This window comes from Spermophilus citellus (genome assembly GCF_964194105.1).
Source record: "Spermophilus citellus genome assembly, chromosome: X".
Taxonomy (NCBI): domain Eukaryota; kingdom Metazoa; phylum Chordata; class Mammalia; order Rodentia; family Sciuridae; genus Spermophilus; species Spermophilus citellus.
The window spans coordinates 69617136-69642907 of NC_138190.1; the positions used below are offsets into that span (position 1 = coordinate 69617136).

Consider the following 25772-nt stretch of genomic DNA (forward strand, 5'->3'; position numbering starts at 1 on the left):
AAAATAGCACAGAAAATTAAAAGGCTTAAAATGTATTTTAATAAGTTGATGCTGCATTACTGCTCCATTTCTCAGAAAACTCCAAATTTAAGGTATCAGGAACAAATCAAACATGGTACACCAATAAAAAATGCACAGCATAACTACCTAAGATAGGCAAGGCTAAGAGCTACTGTCAGACCATCAGCATACAGCAACCCTGTTCCCAAGATTGTACTAGGCCTATCAAGAAAAGCTGTGAATAGCAACATCATAGACACAGAAGGGTCAATTCTTGGGTTGTCTTTACCCATGAAAAAAATGGAGGCAAGTTAACACAAGAATTTTTTTTAAAGATATACTAAATTGAAAAGTTCTAAGAGACAATGTCTTCCTTAGGACATGAAAGGGTAATATATGGGATATAACAGAACTGTTATGTATGTTGTCTGTGACCTCTGTGGACATTTGCCTGAATTCTCACCTGGGAGTGAATGGAGCAATGGGGCTAAGGTCATTGGGGGATGTTTTGTTTTTGTGGTGTATGTGGCAGTGTCTCTAGGATTGAGGGGTATAAGGACAAGAAAGCAAATAAAACATGATGAAAAAAAAAATACAACGGAATGATCAAGATTAATAGGGCTCTAACTGGATCCATTTTGCTATGGTTCACCAGCCCTCAACAATCACATTTGAGATTTCAGGAATGCACCACACAGAATCAATTAAACAATATGCCACACAGAACTGATTTGTTAAATACCACCCCTCCCTTGCCCTCTGCCTCCAGCATACTCCCTAGAGTAGTACAGGCAGGGAAGACCTAACTATTGGGAAGAATCCCTAACACTTTTCCAGGGTAGAATTCTGGCTAGTCCAAAAAGGGTCCCTTCTTTTAAGGGTTTTGGGAAACTAGACAATGCAACTTTATTAGTATCGGCGACGTTTGTTTGGAGCAAATTCAGCTCCAGGAGCGGCACGGTTGAATGCAGGAGGGGTTCCACCAATTGCCCCAATTCCTTCCATTGTGGCAGCTTGGCCAAAGCGTTCAGTTGTTGGTGGGGTCTTCAAAGAGAAAAAGAAAGCACATTACAATATAACCATTGTCCTGGGGTTCCCACCCATCTATAACCTTTGTACTGTAGGCCATTTCCGCTCAATTATTCAAGGCTCCTATTGCTGCTTATTGGTGACCAAGGCTATCTAGAATTATAGTGGACAACCCTGAGAAGATGTCTGAATTAGAGAGCCACCCCAAAATGATACCTTTATAATTTATCCATATTCCTCATTACTGAACAAGCAATAGTACATACTAACTTCCTAAGCTAGGTAAGTTCTAGCCAAGTCTTTTTTCCTGAGGTAGGTATGTAGATAAGGGCCATATCCAGCAACCTTGAGGCTATCCAGTTTGGGCACTATTATGGCAACAGACCCAAAACAAGCTCTGAACTCTATAAGCCATGAAACCTTTAGATTCATTTTTTAAATTTTTGTGGTACAGGGGATTAAACCCAGGATTTACCACTGATCCACATCCCCAGCCCTTTCAATTTTTTGAGATAGGCTCCTGTCACTAAGTTGCCCAGATTGGTCTGGAACTTCCAATCTTCTTGCCTCAGTATGAGTAGCTGGGAAGATTCACATCTATTTCATATTATAATGTATACCCTTTATTTGACTTGCTCCCAAAATCTATCTGTTCACCCAAGACAGCAACTAAACAGCCTGACCAATCAGACAGAGGTCAGCTGTCTTAACTCTGACATAAAAATACAGTTTGATAACTGAGTTTTTTCAAGATTAAAAAATAAAGACATTAGGGCTGGCAATGTAGCTCAGTGATAGAGTGCTTGCCTAGCATGCAAGACACTGGGTTCCATCCCCAGCATCACAAAAAAGAAAAAAGAAAACCTTTAAAATGGGGGCTGGGGTTGTAGCTCAGTGGTAGAGCATTTGCCTACCACATGTGAGGCACTGGGTTTGATCCTCAGCACCACATATAAATGAATGAATGAATAAATAAATAACAAATAAATAAATAAATGGTATTGTGTCCATCTATAACTAAAAAAAATTCTCAGTTGATAGAGTGTCTGCCTTGCATGCACAAGGACCTGGGTTTAATCCCCAGCACTACAAAAAAAAATTAAAGTTACATTTCAAGTTTATCAGTAGTCTTAAAGTCTGATGGATACCTATACCAAAACTGAGATAGGTCCCAAGGCAATGAAGGTAAAGCCCTTTTTCCTCTTCCTCCTACCATTTGGAAATTATTACTAAAACCCTATAGTTTATTACCAGGCCCAAAGTTCCATCCGGCATCATAGTGGCAGGTCCTGGAGGAGCTGGGGTACCAGCTGGCACAGGAGCAGGGGGCATGGCGCCTCTGTTATTTATGCCCATAGCACCTAAAGCAGAGTTGTGTGATCAGTACAGGGAATAGAGATTGACAGTTTCTTTCTATACCAAAGGAAATAATGTAACAAGACCTCTGGGCTAGATGTCAACCCCCAAGAACATGTTGTTTCTATAAATGTCAGGCTTTTAAATCTGCAGTAGGTAGTAAAAGCTACATACTTCATCAGATACCAAACAAAAATGGAAAAGGAAATCAGATCCATTGATTAACCCCTTAATTCCTTACCTCCCATAGCCATCTGGCCCATCCTTATCTCTTGCTCTCTCTGAAAAAAAAAAAAAAATTCTTAAGAGTTCAAGGCAGCAGTGCATTTTACCACCATCCACTGAGGATCACTAAGGGAAGTGATAACACATCAATGAGACCAGAGGAGGAACAGAAAACGGGGTGAAAAGAAGGGGGTGCTGGGGATATAGCTCAGTTGGTTGAGTGCTTGCCTTGCATGCACAAGGCCCTGGGTTCAATCTCAGCACCACAAAAAAAGGGGGGGAAGGGTTGGGATTGAGGCTCAGCAGTAGAGCACTCGCCTAGCACTTACGAGGCCCTGGATTCGATCCTCAGCATGACATAAAAAAATAAACAAAGATATTAAAAAAAATTTAAAAAGGGGGGATATTTAATTTCTTCTGGCACTCCAACTTGTACAACTATAAGGATAGCAATGTCTCATCTTACAGTCACTAAGTCTAAACAGCTTTCCATCCCAAATTGCCCATGAGAAAAAGATAAGCTCCACTTCAAACCTTACCTCTCTTTCCTAAATTCTTTTTCTAGAATAAGTTTCATAGCATAGAAAAACTGGTTATAACTTGGAGTCATAGTGAACAGTTCATGGTGGATTTATGATATCACAACTGGCCTGGTGTATCACGGGTACATGGGACATATACCGCATCAGGGAAGGTCCCCTTGAATCCTTCCTGCTGTCGCCGCATCATCTCTTCTTGTTGTCGCCGCATTTCTTCCTCACGGCGCCTACGCTCCTCTTCCTGCCTATAGAGTCACCAAAGTTTTTAAGATACAAGCATTCCAGGACTTTAGCAAATTATTTTAATAGGAGACTGAGCCAAGCAGATCAGTCTACTGAAACTATCATAGCCCATCAGGAACTAAGGCAACATCCACAGAATTATCTAGAGAACAGTACTTAGCTGCTCTCTCTTTATCATGGCCCCAGGAAATTCCTAAAACCACAGACAGCTAAACATCTCCCATCTCTGGAGAACCAGAGAAGCACCCAGGAGATATTTGCTAATAAATTTACAAAGGTATGATATAGCACACTGGTAAGGAAGCAATGAGTTAACTCATTTTAAAAAAGGAGGGCTGGGGTTTTGGCTCAGTGGTAGAGCATTTGCCTAGCTTGTGTGAGGCACTGCATTCGATTCTCAGCATCATATATAAATAAATAAAATAAAGTCCACTGACAACTAAGAAACTATTAAAAAAAAAAAAGCATGCGGGGGTGGAAGGGTGGTAGGGATGTTTGAGAAAAGCAGTTACCTGAGCTCCAGTTGCTTTCTTTTTTGCACCTCTTGGTTGTGCAGCTCTTCCATTCTTCGAAGTTCTTCTTGGCGCCTCATCAAATCTAGAAACAAATTGATATTATTCGTCATTCTCTTCATATATGCCCAATAATTTTCCATAAATAAAGATCCAGAAAGCTCAGGGCATGTGTACACTGGTAATCCCAGCTATATAAAAGGTTGAGGCAAGAGGATCAAAAATTTTGAAGCTGGCTTGGGAAACTCGGCAAGACCCCATCTCAAAATAAAACAAAAAGGGCTGGAGATGCAGCTTAGTAGTAGAGCACTTTCTTGGCCCTATGTTCAATCTCCAGCACTAGAAAAAAAAGATGTAGAAATTAAAGAGGAAGTTAATCTGAGCTGTCACTTGACAAGTCCAGATTCCAAAATGAAGTCAAACCTAGCATGTCCTTGCCCACAGAATCTACAATCCTGTCACATCTCCAAGAGCATTTGCCTACCAAGATCAACATGTTTCAGGAAATAAAAGTGAAGACTTAGCATACTGGTGGCACATGTCTGTAATCCCAGCTACTCAGGAGGCCAAGGCAGGAATACAAGTTTGAGGCCAGCCTGGGAAACATAGTGAGATCTATCTCAAAAAATAAACAGGGATGGAGATGTAGCTCAGTGGTAGAGTGACCCTAAGTTCAATACCCCACCCCCAAACACAAAAAGTCAGAAATTTTGGTCTTTATCAACTGAATGACACAAAGAAACTCCTGGAAAAAAGCATTTTGTTCTTTTAGTTTTAAGAATTACAGACTTGGGCTGGGGTTGTGGCTCAGTGATAGAGCACTTGCTTGCCTAGCATGTGAGGAACTGGGTTCAATCCTCAGCACCACATAAAAATAAATAAGTGAAAAAAAAAGAAAGAAAAAAGAAAGACTTTTACTCACCCTGCCTCATTAGCATGACCTGGTGCTCATGACGAGCAGCCTCCATCTCCATTTCCAGCTTCTCACGAGCCTCTTTGATGTTGCGATCCACCTGGTCCTGCTGCTGTTTCTCCATCTCAATGAGTGCCTTCCAACGCATGGCATACTCATACTCAAAGGAACCAGGCTGTGCAAATCTGGGTGGCTGCTCTCGCTCCCTGAAGACAAGCTTCCAAGATTACTAACTTTTTTCAAGATTCCACCATCTAAAGCATCACATTCCTATTGAGTGCCAGTGAAACCATAGAGCAAAGAAAGACCTGACTCTTTTAAGCATCCTTTTAAAAGCTTCCTCAAGGGGCCTGGGGTTGTGGCTCAGTGGTAAAATGCTTGCCTAGCATGTACAAGGCCCTGGGTTTGATCCTCAGCACCACATAAGAATAAATAAATAGAATAAAGGTATTTGTGTCCAACTACAACTAAAAAATAAATATTAAAAAAAAAAAAAGCTTCCTCAAGAGTCAGGCGTGGGCTGGGGTTGTGGCTCACTGGTAGAGCGCTTACCTAGCATGTGTGAGGCACTGGGTTCGATTTTTAGCACCACATGGAAATAAATATTTATAAAGGTCCACCAACAACTAATAAAAAAATTTTTAAAAAAGTCAGGAGTGGTGGCACAAGCCTATAATCCCAGTGAATTAGTAAACTGAGGCAAGAGGATCACAAGTTTAAGACCAGCATAAGCAACTTACTGAGACCTGTCTCAAAATTAAAAAAAAAAAAGGGGGGGGGGGAGGGTGTGGGGGCTGGGGATGTGGCTCAATGGTTAAGTGCTACTTGGTTCAATCCCCAGTACAAATAAATAAATAAATAAATAAAAATAAAAGCTTCCTTAAGAATTGGCAAATACCAGGCTGGTGTTATAGCTCAGTAGCAGAGCACTTGTCTAGCACTTGTGAGGGATTGGGTTCAAACTTCAGCACCACATAAATAAATAAAATAAAGGTATTGTGTCCATCTACAACTAAAAATATTTTTTAAAAAAGTCAGCGCTAGGATTATGGCTCAATGATAGAACTTGCCTAGCACGTGTGAGGTACTGGTTTTGATTCTCAGCTCAGCATATAAATAAATTAAAGTACCATTGATAACTAAAAAAACAAAGAATAGTCAAATATAGCTGGGCACAGTGGCACACACCTGTAAATAATCCCAGTGACTTCAGAGACTGAGTCAGGAGGGTGGCACATTTAAAGACAGCCTCAGCAACTTAGCGAGACCCTGTCTCTAAATAAAAAAGGGCTGGGGATGTAGCCCAGTGGTGATGCATTCCTGGGTTCAATCCCTAATACCAAAATGAAAAACAAACAAATAAACAACAACAACAACAAAAAAAACCCAGCATGGACAAATACCTAATAGGTAATCTATCAGGGTCACGTACTTGTGAAATTGCTGGTTCTTTATAACCAGCTTCTCTGGAAGCCCTTCTTCATCATCTAACTGGTCCATTGGCTCCACAGTCACAGGGCGAGGAAATCTGGGTAAAAGGAAGGTCAGTGTTAATAAAACTATAATACACAAGGAATCTGCCCAGCCTTTCCACTGGCACAATGAATTAGGGGTTCTGAAGGAGTTTTTACATATAATCCAGGTAATTAAGTTCTTTTATTGGCATTATGGAAAACTTGGGGCTAATAGGATGGAGTTAGGTATCAGACTTATGAACATACCCACAAAATATATTGCAAGTACATCAAGATGCAGGACTTACCTACAACCTGAATATCCAATATCTACAAAACCCAAGAAAATCAACTGGGGTAAATTCTAAGAAATACTGCATGTACAAAACAACTTTTCAGAGTTCTAAAACTTCACAGTAGAAGACGACTTAATAAGGATTAAATGGCAACCTAACTAAAAGACTAGAAACTCTCCTAGAATGCTGAAATAATTAGTCTTTAAATGGGGCCTGGAATTTTAGCTCGGTGGCAGAGTGCTTGCCTCACACATGCTAGGCAAGTGCTCTGAGGCGTTGGGTTCAATCCTCAGCACCACATCAAACACAAATAAAGCATTCTGTCCATCTACAACTACCAAAAAAAAAAAAAAGTTTTAAACATGCCTATAATCCCAACTAATCAGGAGGCTGAGGAAGGAGGATCAAAACTTTCAGGCCAGTCTGGGCAACTTAGCCAAAACCTGTCTCAAAATAAATTTTCTTAAAAAAATGGGGAGGGGGGGATGGGGTTATGGCTCAGTGGTAGAAGAAGCACTGGGTTTGATCCTCAGCATCACATAAACACAAACAAAATAAAGGTACTCTGTCCATCCACAACTAAACCAAATTTTAAAAAGTGGGGAGTGGGGACTGGGGCACTTAGTTCAGCACTGAAGCACCTGTCTATTACATGCAGGGCCCTGGGTTTGATTCCCCAGTGTTACCAAAAAAAAAAAAAAAAAAAAAAAAAGTCTTTAAATGAACATTGGGTCATGGTTACTAGAGGTTAATTCTGTAGTCCAGAAACAATTAGGAACCCAAGGTCTATTTCTGAAAACCCTTCACTTACGTGGTTAGCAGGAAAGACCCTTCACTGCATCTGTCCAGAGCTTTCCGAGCAGCTGGCTTCCCTGAGAACTCAACAATGCCTTTTCCTGAGGGTCTTCCTCGATCATCCACAATGACTACGGCCCTCTCCACCTGGCCAAACACAGAAAAAGCTTCTTCCAGCAGTTCGTTAGACACGTACTGAGGAAGGTTTCGAACCGTAAGGGATGCACTATGGCAAGCAAAGCGCACACGCAGCTGTTTTCCACGGAGTGGCATATTGTCCAGCTCTACTTTGGCAATTTCCGCCAGAGTTCGTGTTTCCTAAAAAGAAAAGAATTAGAGTTTAACAAAGACTGAGCAGCTACTGATAACCTAATGAAAATCTCAGTAACAAAATTATTAGCCCCAAAATCTTGGCAGTAAGCACATAAATAAACATAGGTATACTGGATGTTGTGGCACACACCAGTAATCCCAGTGACACAGGAACCTGAGGCAGGAGAACCTCAAGTTTGAGGCCAACCTCAGCAACTTTGTGAGACCCTATCTCAGAACAAAGGGTAGTTCAGTGCTAGAGCTTGTCTGTGGATTCAATCCCTACTACTTGGGAAAAAAAAAACATGGAGAGGACTAGAATTATACTGTCTTTCAGGTTAACTCCTTAGTTACCCTAATTGATTGGAATTGGAAATTCTACAAGTTCATATAAGTAGTAACAGGTCAGATCATTCATAATCAAAGACCATCCTAAAATCTAAGCTATTTATAAATATTTTAATTTTCTGTAGCAACATAAATAATTATGTCCTCCAATAGGCATCTTTTAGAACCACAGACCTTGAGACACCCACATCTCCTTGCATCACTAAAGACTGATTTTGATACTCAGAGAAAATGACTTGCCTGTACAGTCTTTAGTGGCAGATAGGAATGAAAACTAGTTCTGACCACCCTATCCGGTGATCTTGATGTTATATTATATTCCTAATTTATAAAGGTGCATATCTTGAAATATTTTTCCTGCATACAATTTTCTCAAAAAGAATTTTTAAAATAAGGTATACATCTAAAAATGGGTGGCATTAGCCAGACGTGGTGCTGCATGCCTGTAATCCTAGCAACTTGGGAGGCTGAGGCAGGAGGACCCCAAGTTCAAAGCCAGCCTCAGCCATTTAGTGAGGTCCTAAACAACTCAGCGAGACCCAATCTCAAAATTAAAAATAAAAGGGTAGAGTACCCCTGATTCAATTCCCAGTACCAACAACAAAAATGTAGAACTGGCCAGGCATGGTGACAAACAAGAGTAATCCCAGCTATTCGGGATGGCTGATGCAGAAGGAATTGAAGTTTGAAGCCAGCTATGCAATTTAGGGAGAAGCTGCCTCAAAAAAAAAAAATAAAAGGTACTGAATATGAAGCTCAGTGTAGAGCACCTCAGGTTCAATCCCCAGGACCAACGCGGGGAAAAAAACACCCCACAGAATGTCTAGTTGAACACAAAATCTTATATAAAAAATACAGCTCGGTGGTAGAACACTTGCCTACCATGTGTGAGGCACTGGGTTTGATTCTCAGCACCACATATAAATAAATAAAGGTGCATTAACAACTAAAAAAATATTTTTTTAAAAATCAACATACTAAACTATACTCAGTGGACAGCAAATGGGGGAAGGCATAGATAAAACAAAATTAACATGAGGTGATAATTACTGAAGTTTGGCAGTGCATGTTCATTATACTATTCTGTTTACTAGGGTTTTTTGGGGGGGAGGGAGGGGGTACCAGGGCTTGAATTTAGGGACACCAAGTTACATCCCCAGCCCTTTTTTGTATTTTATTTAGAGAAAGGGTCTCGTTGAGTTGCTGAGTCTGACTCTGACCATCCTCCTGCCTCAGCCTCCTGAGGCACTTGGGTGCATACCACTGAGCCTAGCTATTCTGTTTATTTCAATGTTTGAAATTTCCCAATTAAATTATAAAAAATTCCAAAGGACATAAATTAATCTGTTTCCTAGGAAAGTGAGCCGATATCGTCCTTATAATCTACATAAAAAATTTATAAGCATCTAACAGTCTGAAAATCATTTCCACTACGTAGGTTCCATATACATCATTCCCAAGCACCCCTACCTCTTTAAAGCACATAAAACCCACAGTTGCTCACCAAGCGGATAAAGCCAAAGCCTTTATCCTTATGAATGAAAACTTCGCCTGCCTTCCCGTATTTCTCAAATAGTTTCCTCATTTCCTCCTCAGTGATGTCAGGAGGGAGATTACCCACAAAGAGACGGCTACGTTGGGTGAAGGTCTTCTCTCCTGGTTTCCTAAAATTCTTCAGGTCAATAGTCAAACCTTCATCTGTAAGAAGACACACAGTGACTCAAAAGATTGGGGAGAAAGATTTACAGTCACATTATCAAAGAGCTGTCTGTAACTTCTGCTAGATTAGGAAAACAATTGCTGTAGAGAAAGCAAATATCATTTCCCAAAGCAACCTATCCACTCTCTAGTTAACAGTAAATTGTACCTTAGAATGTGAAAATGATATGCAGAGATCTGAGAGGGAATTCTCAATAGTTCTACTATAGGCCAGAAATGAAGCTTCACTGATACATACACACACTCACATAAGAGGTTCGGGCCCAAGAATAAATTAAGCAGTTTAAGGAATCCTATGTCACAACTAGATTTTTTTGTTGTTTTTTTGTACTAGGGATTTAACCCAGGGGCACTCAAGCACCAAGCCACATCCCCAACCCTATTTTGTATTTTATTTAGAGACAGGCTCACTGAGTTGCTCAGCACCTTGCCATTGCTAAGGCTGGCTTTGAACTCATGATCCTCCTGAGCAGCTGGGATTACAGGTGTGCACCACCACTGCATATAGCTAAATTTTTAAATTTATAAAATTGCTCAGGGCTGGGACTGTAGCTTGGAGATAGGACTATATCTTGTGCCCCAGTGTTAAATTTCAGTAACAATTATAAAAAAATAATTGTTCTATTTTCTTAAACTCTTAAAATTTAAACTATAATTGTCATTTTCCTAACCTCTTTCTAATCTTCATTACCTTAATAGTTCCTATTCTTTTAGGTTAGGGCAATGGGAAAAAAAAAAAGAAATTAGTTGTGTTTGCCTCACATGCACAAAGCCCTGGGTTCAATCCCAGCACTACCAAAAAAAAAAAAAAAAAAGTATATTCTTTGTAGGAATTTTTGGAAATAAAAGAGTTAAGACTGGTTATAATCTTAATCAGAGGGATATAATAGGTACTCACATGTTTACTGAGTGAATGGAAACATACAAAGAGTTTTCCATGTTTAAAATGGCCTGGAGTAGGCCCCGGGCAAAAAGAATTATACTCTACCAGATTTCTCCAATAAGCTTTAAAGACTTGCCCTATATTCTCTTGAACTATCAGTCATCTGATGACCATCCCTAAGAACCATGCTGAGGTACAATATACAAACATCTGTTGGAAAAAAGTATGACACAAAGCCTTATTCCCTTATAATGATCCCTGGAGACTAATCTAAAACCAAGAACCCACTCCCAAGAGGAAATCTTTTTCTACAACATCACCTAGCATTTACTCACTTTGGCTGCTGGCCTGTTGCCCATTTGCAGGTATTGGTGGTGGTGGTGGCTGCTGCTGTTGCTGCTGGTGGTGCTGCTGGTGGTGATGCTGATGATGTTTCCTTGGAGTATGGTTCTGTTTCTCCAAATTAAAGGTTTTATTGCTCTGCATTTTTGCACCCTAAAAAGAAAAAAAAAGTAGACTTATCAAATACATTCAGTGATGAAAATGCAACCCATCCCATCCTGATGACCTTCATGTCTTAATTACCTTTGATATTCTAGCTTTTGCTGAATCCAAACAATTAGGTATATGGAACACTATGGCAAAAAAGTACAATTTGAAAATCTAAAAACACACACTGAGGCCCTAAATTAAACCGTGCTCGCCTAGCACGGGCAGGACCTGGGTTTGATCTTCAGCACCACATAAAAATAAAGGCATTGTGTTGTGCCCATCTATACCTAAAAAATTTAAAAAAAAAATCACAATGATTATGACTAGGGATGTAACTCTGTGGTAGAGTGCTTGCCCAGCAACAAACACAAACATACATACACACTCAGAGACAATTACAATGACTGAAACAGATTCTAGTTATCACAAAAGACAAAGTCTAGTTCTTCCCTGGCACCTAGCATGGTCCTAAACCCATAGGACACTGCAGAATCAGTAGTGGGTAAGTATGGGTTGTGGGGTTAAACATACTTAGGTTTAGATCATGGTCCTAATGTGTACCACCTATGTACTACTTAGTAAATTACTTCTATATCTGTTTCTTCTGATATTATAAGGCCACCTCAAGGTGGCTAACAAATATTTGAAAACACTCATCTGGCATACAGTAAGCATTCAAGGAAAGCTATTCATAATGGAAAGATAAGTTAACTACCAAAGTAATAAAAGCAAATATAAAAAGATGACTACTATTATTTTGCCGTTTAAAAATCACAGTTTAAAAATAAAACAAAATACAAATTCTTGGTATAACCCAGACTGAACCCAGTTGGTACTCTTTAAAAATTTTCTAATTGGGCTGGGGATGTGGCTCAAGCAGTAGCACGCTCGCCTGGCATGCGTGCGGCCCGGGTTTGATCCTCAGCACCACATGCAAACAAATATGTTGTGTCCGCCGAGAACTAAAAAATGAATATTAAAATTCTCTCTCTCTTAAAAAAAAAAAAAAAGAGGGCAAAGACTTTAAATTCTCACTTTCTGTTTAAAAAAAAAAATTCTAATTGACCAGGTCAAAAATACTGAGGATCGCCCTCCTCATCCAAGGACACTTCTCCAGAATATGAATTAAGACAAGTTCTCCCAATCAGAATTTAGCTGAAGATGCAGGAAAGGACCTTTTCATGAATATTATACTGTTAACGTTTATCTATCTATAAAATTATTATTATTATTCGGATAAAGGAAATGTGACAAAGTCTCGATAACTGTTGGTTTTAAATGATAGCTATATATAAAAATTTTCCTAAACTGGGTGAGGTGGTGCATGCCTGTAATCCAAGTGACTCAGGGGGCTGAAGCAGGAGGATCATGAGTACAAAGTCAGCCTCAGCAATTTATCAAGGTCTTAAGAAATTTGGCGAGACTCTGTCTCTAAAAAATATAAAAAAGGGGCTGGGGATGTGGCTCAAGCGGTAGCGCGCTCGCCTGGCATGCGTGCGGCCCGGGTTCGATCCTCAGCACCACATACCAACAAAGATGTTGTGTCTGCCGAGAACTAGAAATAAATATTGAAAATTCTCTCTCTCTCTCTCTTTAAAAAAAAAATTTAAAAAAATAAAAAATATAAAAAGGGCTCGGGGTGTGGCTCTGTGATCAACTGCCCCTGGATTCAATCCCTGGTATCAGAAAAAATTTTTTCCTAATATATTTTATATCACATCCAAAAGAACATGGCAGGCATGCAAAAACATAAATAAACTAATTAATTTTTAAAAGTTGGACCAAGTCCTGTAATCCCAGCACCTTGAGAGGCTGAGATGGCAGGATCCCAAATTCAAAGTCAGCCTCAGCAACTTAGGCCCTAAGAAACTTGCAAGACCCCATCACAAAATAAAAAATGAAAAAATCTGGGGATGTGGCTCAGTGGTTAAACACTCCTAGGTTTAATCCCTAGTATAAAAATAAAACAAACAAACAAAAAAACCCCATGAGAACCTCAAATCAAATTATCATACTGTATCCAAAAATTATTTCATAAGACAATAGATGAAACAAAAGCTATCAAGATGTCCAATACTCATTTTGATACTGGGGTTAAACCCTGGGTTGCTTTACCACTCAGCCACACCCCAGCCCTTTTTAGTTTGTTTTGATTGGTAACTGGGGAATGAGCCCAGGGTCATTTTACCACTGAGCTACTGACCTACATCCCCAGAACTTTATTTTGAGACAGGGTCTTGCTAACTTATTTACTGCCTTGCTAAGTTGCTGAGGCTTACAGGCATGTGCCACCTAGACTGGCCCTTGAGTAACTGAGGCTGACCTTGAACCCGCCGTCCTCTTGCCTCAGCCTCCAGAGTTGCTAGGACTACAGGCCATGCCACCATGGCAGGACGACACTTTTGTATTTTGATAGAGCATACATAGATGGAGTATAACTTTCCATTTTTGTGATTATACACACTGTGGAGTTACACTGGTCATATATTCAGATATGAACATAGGAAAATTATGTCCAATTCATTCTACTGTCTTTCCCATTTCCATGTCCCCTCCCTTCCTCCCATTCCCCCTATCCAATTCAGTGAACCTCCTCCACTCCTCCCTCCCCACCTGCCTATTTTGACTCAGCATCCGCATATCAGGGAGAACATTTGGCCTTTGGTTTTGGGGGATTGGCTTGTTTCACTTAGCATGATAGTCTCCAGTTCCATCCATTTACCTGCAAATGTCATAATTTAACTCTTCTTTATGGCTGAGTAATATTCCAGTGCCACTCTTTACAAGTCAGGAATACTACGCTTAGAAATTCAGCCTAAGAAGATTTTAATGATCTTCATGGTAACAAAATAAAAATAATTTAAATACCAAAATTAGAGGAATGGGCTGGGGTTTTGGTGCAGTGATACAGCACTTGCCTGGCATCGGTGAGGCACTGGGTTCAATTCTCAGCACCATGTATGAATAAAACAAAGGTCCATCAACAACTAAATAAAAAATTTAAAAAAGGTTTTTTATATTGTTATGGTATATCTACACAATGGATGTTTCAAAACAGTAAAAAAATTATGAAGATGCAGAACTGGGCATGGAGCTCAATGGTACAATGCTTGATTGGAGAGCACAAAACCCCAGGTTCAATCCCCAGCATGGAAAAAAATAAATCACAAAAACATCATAAACATAAAAAATGTTTGCTCTTAAGAGCAAATTTTAATTTAATGTGTGAATGCAGGAAAGGAACAGAAGGTAAACAAAAATAAAAACGAGTGCCTTACTTTCAGGTACTTGAAAATTTTTCATTTTACTAATTCACTTAATAAATGTTCACTGAATGCTTTTGGTAGGTGCTAATCTAGATGCTTGGGATGGATCAGTTAACACATTTGTGACTTCCAAGCTTACTTTCAAGGGAGAAATAAAATGGTATAAATAAGGAAATCACACAGTATTTAACAGGTAGGTACTATGGGAAAATTAAAAAAAAAATAGGGAGCCAGTAAAGCAGGCAGTGAAAAGAGGCAGACTTCAGTTTTAAATAGAGCAGTTCACACTTAAAGACAGACTTGAATTTTTCTCATCATTGATTAATATTGTGAGTCTCAATCCTACAAAGCATCAGAAATTACAATAAGGTACTTATTACAAAATATATCGTGAATATAGAAAACTAGCAGGAAGCAGTGGTGCATGTGTAAAATCATGGCGACTAGAGATATTGGCACAAGGAGATCTCAAGTTTGAGAGATCAACCTGTCTCAAAACATAATAGAAGAAGGCAGGCACAGTGGTGCACACCTGTAATCCCAGCAGCTCAGAAGACTAAGGCAGAAGGATCATGAGTTCAAAACCAGCCTCAGAAAAAAAAAAAGCAAGGCACTAGCAACTCAGTGAGACCCTGACTCTAAATAAAATTCAAAATAGGGCTGGAGGTGTGGCTCAGTGGTTCAATCCCTGGTACCCGAAAGGGCTGGGGTCATGGCTCAACAGTAGAGCAATCACCTTGCACGTGTGAGACCTGGGTTCGATCCTCAGCACCACATAAAAATAAATAAGTGAAATAAAGGTATTGTGTCCAAGTATAACTAAAAAAATAAATATTTTAAAAAATGAAAAATAATAAAATAAAATAAAAAAGAAGAAGGGCTGGGGTTATGGCTCAGTGGTAGAATACTTGCCTAGCATGCTTAAAGCCCTTGGTTCAATCCCAAGTACCAAATAATAAATATTTTTCATGGTATTATAACAATCAAAATAACTTAAATATCCAAAATTAGAAGAAAGGTTTATGTTAAATTATGATACATCAAGTGTGGTGGCACATGCCTGTAATTCCACAACCCAGGATGTTGAAGCAGGAGGATCTAGTCCAAGGCCAGCCTCAGCAGGTTAGTAAGATCCTATCTCAAAATAAAATAAAAAGGGCTGTTGGGTGGCTCAGTGGTAGAGTCCCTCTGGGTTCAATTTCTAGTATTCCTCACCCCCACACAAAATTACATCTATACAATAAAATGTTTCACAGCATTAAAAAGTTTGAAGACAAGGACTGGAGTGCAATGGTTTTATGAAGAAATAGAACTTACAAATAAACATAAAACTAAAATCCACAGACCTACCACCATAGTCATTGTTAACAGTTTAGAATACTCTTCTAATATTTTAAACTGTGTATTATAAAGAAAACTATAATTACTTTTTCTCATGATGCATCATGAACAGCTTTTCTGTCATAAATCTTTTTTCCCTCAGTACTAGAGACTGAATTCAGGAGCACTTTACCACTAAACTACACAAATTCTTTTGAGACAGGTGAGACATGTCTAAATTGCCCAGGCTGGCTTTTTTGCAATCCTCCTGCCTCAGTCTCCCAATCACTGAGATTACAGATGTGTCTCAATCCAAGTCATTAAGTCTTTTACATTAATTTGTTAATGGAAACAGTATTCAGCTATCAACCAAACCCCCACTATACTCAACACTTAGGTTGTTCATTATTTACATCATTGTAATCAATATTCATAGATCTATTTTGAGGCACATCCAGAACTAAATATTCCTCCTGCAATTTCCAATTTTTTAAATTCACCTTCCAAGTCATACATCATTATTTCAATAACTGAAATCATAATGCAACATTATATGTTCAGCTTTTCCTTATTTCTGAAGTGTCAACATAATTTCAAACAGCTAAAAAGTCCATGTGAACAGATGCTAATTCACTAAACTATTCCCTACTACTACCCCGGCCCAGGCTTTGCCTTGTAGCACTTTGGATTAAACCAAGGGGCCCTTTACCAGTGAGCACATCCTCATTTTTTTATTTGAGGCAGTGTCTAAGTCACCAAGACTGCCTCAAACTTTTAATTTATTTTTTAGTTATAGGTGGACACAATATCTTTATTTTATGTGGTGCTGAGGATCGAACCCAGTGCCTCATGCATGCTAGGCGGACACTCTACCTCTGAGCCACAACCCCAGCCCCTCAAACTTTTGATCCTCATGTCTCAACCTCCCAAGAAGCTTAGATTACAGGTGTGTGCCACCAGGCCTGGCAGCTTTTTCTTATTACAACGCTGCAGCAAATGTTACTGTTTCTAGCTTTCTGTTTAATTATTTTCTTAGGATAACTTTACTTATTTATTTACTTTTTGATACTGGGAAGTAAACCCAGAGGCACTCTACTACTGACCTATATCTCCAGTCTTTTTAATTTTTTGAGAAAGGTTCTCACTAAATTTCACAGGTAAATTCAAACTTGTGATCTTCCTGCCTCAGCCTCCCAAGCAGATGGGGAATAGTTAGGTTCGCAGGCAAGTGCCACCATGCTTGGCTTTTTAGGTTAAATTCTTAAAAATAAATATTTGTGACTCTTGTCAGTAGTACAGCATAGTGCAGCCCTGTTTTTCAAAAAGGTTAATTTTAAACACCATGAACAAGTGTAGTAGCTTCACAGTAAATGGGGCACCCTTTTTAAAATAAGGAAAGCAAAACTTGAAATGTAGCTTAGTGGTGGAACACTTGCCTAGTACATGAAAGGCTCTGGGAAATTCAAAATTCAATTCCTAGCTTCACAAAGGGGGAAAAAAAGAGAAAATCCTGTTTTTAAAAATAAGATGGGCTGAGTGCGGTGGTGCACATCTGAGACTTGGGAGGCTGAGGCAGGAGGATGGCAAGTTCAAAGCCAGCCGTGGCAAAAACCCTGTCTCTAAATAAAATACAAAATAGGGCTGGAGATGTGGCTCAGTGGTTGAGTGCCCCTGAGTTCAATCCCTGGTAATCCCCCCACAAAAAGACAGAAACTGGGAGTGGTGGTGCATGCCTGTAATCCCAGCAGCTGGGCAGGCTGAGGCAGGAGGATTTCAAGTTTGAGGCCAGCCTCAACAACTTTGTGAGGCCCTAAGCAACTTAGTGAGATGTTGTCTCAAATTTTTAAAAAGGACTGGGGATGTAAGTCAGTGGTAAAGCACCCCTAGATGCAATTCCTAGAACAACAACAAAAAAGATCATCTATCGGTATCTGCAGGGGGATCCCAAGTTCAAAGCCAGCCTCAGCAATTTAGCGAGGCCCTGAGCAACTTAGCAAGATGCTGTCTTAAAAAGTAAAAATGGCTGGGGATGTGGCTTAGTGGTTAAGTGTTCCTGGGTTCAATCCCCAATACCCCACCCCCACAAAAAAAAAGGTAGGAAATTAAAACTTAGAAAATCTAAAGTTCATACCAGAAACATTTGGGAATAAGTTAAAGTGGCACCCACTTCAATCTAATGTATGAAATATGATGTCAAGAGGTTTGTAATGTTGTGAACAACCAATAAAAAAAAGGTAAAAAAAAAAGTTAAAGTGGCATTAGAATCAAATCTTTTCCTATTTGAGCCCCAGATATTAAATACCTCCCCCCTTCCCCTAGCCCAAAAGTGACCAAGGGCAGAAACTTGGGTTAATTTTACAGTCATTTCTCCCACTAGTTCTTCTTACCTTCTTACCTCAGGTTAGAATCCAAGGAACCTTTTTTTCCCCCCTCCAGCCTTTAATTTAGGAGTCAATGGCCCATGTCTCAGTAGCTTATATCATATTCAGGAATCCACAATACATATTTACATGTTAACAGAAATCTTTATGTAGAGATCCCTGCAAATTTTAAACATTCATAACCCTATATGTACGACATTTTATCACAACCTAATAGAAATTATCTATCTCCCAGAGGATAAATCACTAGGTGCCAAATGTCAAGATGTTCTAAATTATTTAAGACTAATCCAAGTGAGGTTGTTATTATTATTGTGGTGGTGGTTGTTATTTTGGTTTTAGAAAGTATAACCTGGAAGTTAAGAGAATAACCCCAGATATTTGATCATTAAAAGTCAGGTACTGGGGCTGGAGATGTGGCTCAAGCGGTAGCGCGCTCGCCTGGCATGCGTGCGGCCAGGGTTCGATCCTCAGCACCACATACCAACAAAGATGTTGTGTCCGCCGAGAACTAAAAACAAATAAATATTAAAAATTCTCTCTCTCTCCTCTCTCTCTCTCTCTTTTTAAAAAAAAAAAAAAGTCAGGTACTGTGCTAAGACTACATTATCTCATTTAATGCTTACAGCTATTATTCCTCTGATAAGGAAATCCATCCAACTTCACAAGAATATGATGGAGCAAAATCTTGAATTGTTGAACTTTAAAACTCATATTCATCACTATGTTACACATATAACTTGATTTCAGTTTACACTCCAAACTCACTGTCTCTGCCACCTTTACTTTCAGCCTGTTTCCCCACCTGGTATGATGGGAACAAAGCTAGCAATAGTTCCTGAAAACAGCAACCATCCTATTTTTGTGTTTCTGAATAAATGTTCCCACAACTCTAGTCTTTACCAAAAAAAAAAAAAAAAAAAAAAAAAAACTTTCCCTTCATGTATTCTTCCCCAAAGCAGGCATTCACTCCCTAAGATTAATACTGTGTGAAACATCGTAAATACTATTTTATGCAGTACCCACAAAGTACCAAGTAATAAACTCACTACCCTCTAACTACTGGGATTCCGAATAAAGAACAAAGTATAAAGATCAGCAGCAAGGGTGTCTGTCTCTTATCCGTCCCTAAGTCTAAGCCTGATGAAGGACTTTAAGAGAAAATATGTACTGATGGTTTAGAAAAACTTTAGCTACTGAGCATGACAGAAATATACAAGAATTTAGGTACAAGACCAAACATTAATCACACATCTGAAATCCAAATAAATGTTCCCTCAATTTTTAGGAACAGGGCCAAATAATTAAGAGGAAAATGCTGGTAATATATCTGGTGCAAATCTACCAGAATGAGATGGCACCCCGGATAGTCAGCCTGAAAGGTGTAAAATGCATGCAGGGTAAGGTCCTTTTATCCTAAGAGTGTCTTAGGACCTTTCATTTAGTAACAATGAAGTTGGACATGCATAAAATATTAACTTATTTACTGTCCCCCTACTAGAGTTGCCAGATTTACCAAATAAAATACACAACTCGAATTAAATTTTACTTCCAGGTTAAAAAGGATTAGTGTAAATACCATGCAACATGTATAGAAAAATAATTGGTTGTATATGGTAAATTCTTAGTTGAGATCTCCACACTATATCTAATAACCCTACACCTACCTCAACTTCGATTGAAGACAGCAAAGTGCCTCCCAGTCCTAACCTCGACTTCTGTTAAAAACAAAGCAAGGTGTCAGCTTACGATTAGACTTTCTCAAAGTGAAAAATAATCGACAGGAAAGCTATAAATTAAAGTTTCACTTAGAAAAGCGATGCTATAAATGGCATGACGAACTAAGCAGCAAGACCGAAAAATAGGCACACAAAAACCTAAGTACGAAAGCCATGAAGTCTCCATTAGGAAAGGAACTTCCCAGGTAAGAGTTTTCACAAAGAAACATGGCTCGAGGGGCCCCACTTGCCCTTTACGATTTAATGGCCTCGCGGGGAGGAGGAGCGTCCGACAAAGCGCCTCCTCCTCCAACCGCGACTACTGGGCTCTCGCATAATAGACCCCACACCCTCGGGCCCAGGGCGGCTCAGAGGCCGAGAACTTACTAACACGACTAAGATTGGGCAATGAGTCGCACAAAGAAACGGGGCGGGAAAGAAGGGCTACAGTTAAAGCCTCCAGCGAGCAGAGCTGAGAGAGCGCTGGGCCCCGCGGGTGGTCTGAAACCGTGTGGCGGCGGGGACAAGGCCTCAAGGGGCCTTTGAACCTCCACCCTCTCTAAACCTAACATCGCCCTCACCTCTTCCTTCACGGATTGTTGCAAGAAACCTCACTTCCCTCCCGAACAACAACCAAGCCGTCCCAAAACTCACCCTCTACACACAGTCCTCTCCTCAGAGTAACGGCGACGCTACACGGCCTCTACCGTCCCGAGAAAAGAGCGCGCGACCGCCGGAAACGAGACGACGGAGCTCGGTGCCTCCCAAGGGGTACGAAGTGGCTTTCCCGATTGGTTATCTGACCTGCCAATCAAGGTTTATCTCCAGAGGCGGAATCGTTTTTCCGCCATTTCTCAGATTCTATTGGCTACCGAATGCCAAAGACTTGAGTTCGTGCGAACGACAGATGGGGACAAAGAGCGAGGCTTTGTACCTAATGCGCATGCACAAGCGATGGTGCGCGTGAGACGGAAAAGGAAGGGGGGAGGGGGAAAAAGGGGTGGGGGGTCGGAAGGAGAGACCTAAACTGACTAACCGAAAGACTGAAAAACCAAGTGGTGGGAGGGGGAAAGGAGAGGAGAAAAAGGGAGAGCGAGGAAAGTGGAAAGAGAGAGAAACAGAGGAGAAAATGCGCGCGTAGGCGTGCTCTGAGAATTCTTGCACTGCGCCTGTGCAAGAAGCAAGAGTAACAATGTCATTGTATTCAATGTAATAGATCTAGCTTTTTCCTACAGAAAAGATGTCCCGCCATGTTTCTTTCCTCATACTTCCTCATTAGGGCTTGTACCCTGACACCCCGTACTTATTCAGATTTCTAGTTGCTGCTTCTGCTGCCAGGTTTATTCGGGAATCATAACTGAACTGGTTATGGCTATAGAAAGGGGCTTTAAGGGGAGGGAGCTTGACACCTTAATCTGTGATTACACAGAATTGTAACTAGCACCCTGATTTCCATGGTAACCGGGGAACCTAGCAGTTCACACATCGCTATTGATCCCATGACTTACAGAGATATTCAACAGGTGTCATCATTGCATGGATATGGTGGAGGCCTTCAGATCAAACTGATTTTATATCCTATACAAGGCCTCTCAGGTTTCATTGTTTCAGTAACGCCTAACTCACCTATGGTTAGCCAAGGGTTTAAAGACTTAACTATTGGTAGGTAATTCCCACTAATCAATTAAATCACACTCAGGGTTGCAGAGTATCACAACTGATACTACTTTATGTGGGAACACTGATCTAGATTTGTGCTGTCCAGTAATGTTCCATGTAACGGTGGAAAGGTTCTGTAACTGTTCAATATAGTGACTACCAGGCACATGTGGCCATCCAGAACTTGAAATGTGACTAATGAAACTGAGGAACTGAATGTTTAATTTTATTTTATTTTAATTAGCTTAATTTTATTTATTTTTTATTTATTTTTTGGTGCCTCACGCATGCTAGGCAAGCACTCTACCATTGAGCCGCATCCCTACCCCTAATTATCTTAAATTTAAATAGCCACATATTAGCTACCACATTGGACACCCACAATGTTGGACATATCAAGACCAATGGTTCCCAAACTCTTTGAGAAGAATAAAGCTGGGTGCGGTGGCACATGCCTGTAATCCCAGTGACTGGAGAGACTGAGGCAGGAAGATTGAGAGTTTGAGACAAGCCTCAGCAAATGAGCAAGGTCCTAAGCAACTTAGTGAGACCCTGTCTCAAAATTAAAAAAAAAAAATTAAAGTGCTTAGGATGTGGCTTAGTGGATGAGCACCCCTGGGTTCAATTCCCAGTACCAAAAATATATATATATATTTTTTTTTATTTTAAATTAAAAGAAGGGCTGGGATTGTGGCTCAGTAGTAGAGCTCTCGCTTAGCATGGGCGGGACCGGGTTCGATCCTCAGCACCACATAAAAATGAAGGCATTGTGTTGTGTCCATCTACACCTAAAAAATAAATATTAAAAAATTTAAAAGAAAAACCTAATTCCTGCTCATGAACAAAAAAAGATACCTAATCATATAAAGAGAAAAGTCTCCCCCTCTATTCATTCCCTGTACTCACTATACCCACTACACAGAGGTAGCAATTGTGACGGATTTCTTGCATTTTTTCTATGTATATATTGTCTCAAACAAACATTTATACTTTCTTTTCTATATATAGGAATAAAACACACATACTTTTCTTCCTTCCTTCCTTCCTTCCTTTCTTTCTTTCTTTCTTTCTTTCTTTCTTTCTTTCTTTCTTTCTTTTTTTGTACCAAGGATTGAACTCAGGGACACTGGACCATATCCCCAGCCCTATTTTGTATTTTATTTAGAGACAGGGTCTCACTGAGGTGCTCAGTGCCTCACTTTTGCTGAGGCTGGCTTTGAACTCAAAATCCTCCTGCTTCAGCCTCCAGAGCTGCTGGGATTACAGGTGTGTGTCACCATGCCTGGCTAAAATGCACATACTTTTCTAAGCTACGACTTTCTCACTTTAAAAAAAAAAACCTTAGCTTTATTTTATTTTATTTTATTTATTTTGAGAAAGGGTAACTTTGTGTTCCCTAGGCTGGACCCAAATTCTTGGGTTCAAGTGATCCTCTTTCCTCACCTCCTGAGTAGCTGGGACTTCAGGCCTTAGCTGAAGACGCCAGATCAGGTGAAACATGCCTATAAGCCCAACTACTCAGAAGACTAAAGCAGGAGGATCACAATTTCAAGGCCAGTCTGGTCAACTTAGTGAGAACTTATCTCAAGATAAGGGCTCAATGATAAGACACTTGCCTGGTATACACTAAGGCCCTGGGTTCAATCCCTGATACTACAAGAAAAAATGCATAAAGTTCCATGAGAACCCTCTTTTTATTTTTATCTTTTAGTTGTAGATGGACACAGTACCTTTATTTTATTTATCTATTTTTATGTGATGCTGAGGATTGAACCCAATACCTCACACATGCTAGGCAAGTGCTCTACCACTGAGCTACAACCCTAGCATAAGAACCATCTTTTTAATTATTTATCTTTTATAGTACTGTGGGGATTGAACGCAGGAGTGCTGTACATCCCCAGCCCTTTTCTTATTCATTTTGAGACACTGCCTTTCATAAAAGTACTAGCATTTCTTGCTTTGTGGACACATGACTCCAATCTCTGCCTCCATGGCTTTCTTTTTGATGTGTGTTACATCTCCCTCTCTTATAAGGACACTTGTCATTGCATTTAGGACTCATCTGAACAATCTCCCATCTCAGAATCCTTAAGTTTACTGAATCTATGAAGTTCTTCTTTTCTGCCATAGAAGGTAATATTTACAGGATCCAAGGATTAGGACATGGGTATCTTTGGGGGGGTTATTATTAAGCTTAACATAGTGGGCATACCAGTTAAGATACAATAATAATAATTCAGATTAGAGATGAGGAAGCCTGAACTTAGGTAGTGATTATAGGGAATAAAAAAAGGTAAAACAAGCTCAGATATTTAGAAGGTAGGATCCAGGGTACTTAATAAGCAATTAAATATAGAGAGTAAGGAATTTGAAGAATACTAGAATGATTCCCAGGTTTGTTTTATTTTATTTTATTGTGGTACTAGGAATTGAACCTGGAGCATTCTACCACTGAGCTACATCCCCAGTCCTCTTATTTTTTTTTAAGAGAGAGAGAGAGAGAGAGAGAGAGAGAGAGAGAATTTTTTTAATATTTATTTTTTAGTTTTCGGCAGACACAACATCTTTGTTTGTATGTGGTGCTGAGGATCGAACCCGGGCCGCACGCAAGCCAGGCGAGCGCGCTACCGCTTGAGCCACATCCCCAGCCCCCATTGAATACTTTCTTTTTAAAATATTTTTCTTAGTTGTTGATGGACCTTTACTTTATTTATTTATTTATATGCAGTGCTGAGAATCAAACCCAGTGCCTCACATGTGCCAGGCAAGTGCTCTACCACTGAGGCACAACCCCAGCCAAATATTTGAATGCAAATTGTGTGGTTTGCCAGTATTCAGCATTCCCATCCTTAAGAAATTAATGAGTCAGACATGGTGGTGCATACTTGTACTCCCAGCAATTTGGGAGATGAGGCAGGAAGATCACAAGTTCCAGTTTATCTTCAGCAACTTAATGAGACCATGTCTCAATTTAAAAAGGGCTGGGAATGTAGATCAATGGATCAGTGGTAGAGCTCCATGCAATATGTTCAATGCAGAAACAAAGAAAGAAAGAGAGAGAGAGAGAGAGAGAGAGAGAGAGGGAGAGAGAGAGAGAGAGAGAGAAGGAAGAAAAAGAAAAGAAAATAAAAGAAAAGAAAGGAAGGAAGGAAGGAAGGAGGGAGGGAGGGAGGGAGGGAAATTATTGAATAACTTGATACACAGGAAACATTAATCAAGAAAAAATGGATTTGGGGACAGTGGTACATACCTACAATCCCAGCTACTCAGGAGACTGAAGCAAGAGGATCACAAGTTTGAGGCCCACCTGGACAGCTTAAACCCTGTCTCAAAATAACAATAAAAAGGTCTGGGAATATGGCTTAGCATTGAAGTGCCCCTGGGTTCAATTCCAAGACAACAACAACCAAAAAAAAGAAAAAGAAAGAAAGAAAAGAAAAACAGGAAGCAAAGGTAGATGACATTTATATTCAACATTGTACTAGGGGTTCTAATCAGGGCAGTTGGCTGGCTGTTGGCAAGAAAAAGAAACTTAAAAAAGATCCAGAATGTAATGTAAAGGAAAAAGTCAAACTATATTTGTTGAAGACATGATCTTTTGTGTGGGTGTAGGGTACTAGAGATGAAACCCAGGACCATCTGCATACTAGGCAAGTATGCTACCATTCAGCTATATCCCCAGACCTAGACAACATAATATTGTGTATAGAAAATGCTGAGGAATAAGATATATATATTATGACTAGTAAATCAGTTCAATAGGTTGCAGATTACAAAAGTCGATTATATTTCTATACATTTGAAATGAACTATTTGAAAATGAAATTAATGAAACAATTCCATTTGTAATAGTGTCACAAAGAAAAAAAATGCTTGGGAATAAATTTAACAACAGAAGTGGAAAACTTATACTCTGAAAACAATAAACCATTGTTTAAAGAAACTACAGATTTAAATAAATGGAGAAATATTCTATGCTCATGGATCAGAAAACAACATTAAAATGGCATTACTCAGCTGGGTGTAGTGGCACACTCCTGTAGCCCTAGGTACTAGAGTAGGAGAGCAAAGCAAGAGGATCACTTGATTTCAGTGGTTTGAGGCTAGCCTGGGTGACATGGAGAGACCCTGTCTCAAAAGTAGAGGAGGCAGGATACTCCCTGAATTAATCTACAGATTTAATATAATCTCTATCCAACTCTTTTTTGTGGCAGTAGAGGTCATACCCAAGGCCTCTTGCATGCTAGGTAAGGACTTTAGCACTGAGCTATATCCCCAGATTTTTTTTTTAAGTTAGGAGAGAGGAAAA

The 25772-nt window shown here is 39.7% G+C and overlaps 1 protein-coding gene across 2 annotated transcripts; it reads right to left on the bottom strand.

Annotated features, from left to right (window-relative positions):
* Positions 1-16: 16 nt before the first annotated feature.
* On the bottom strand, positions 17-20607 carry NONO (non-POU domain containing octamer binding). 2 transcript variants are annotated; one of them, XM_081277366.1, is made up of 12 exons: positions 20456-20560; positions 19751-19801; positions 10960-11119; positions 9527-9720; positions 7379-7680; positions 6250-6345; positions 4827-5023; positions 3905-3989; positions 3292-3394; positions 2627-2666; positions 2281-2390; positions 17-1044 (listed from the first exon to the last, which is right to left on the bottom strand). In XM_081277366.1, exons 3-12 carry the CDS (start codon positions 11108-11110, stop codon positions 910-912), a joined length of 1413 nt encoding a protein of 470 aa, XP_081133492.1. In that variant the 5' UTR covers positions 11111-11119; positions 19751-19801; positions 20456-20560; the 3' UTR covers positions 17-909. The 2 variants fall into 2 exon arrangements, with proteins under 2 accessions (XP_081133492.1, XP_081133493.1); XM_081277367.1 differs by lacking the exon at positions 19751-19801 and having other exon boundaries at positions 20456-20607.
* Positions 20608-25772: the final 5165 nt, after the last annotated feature.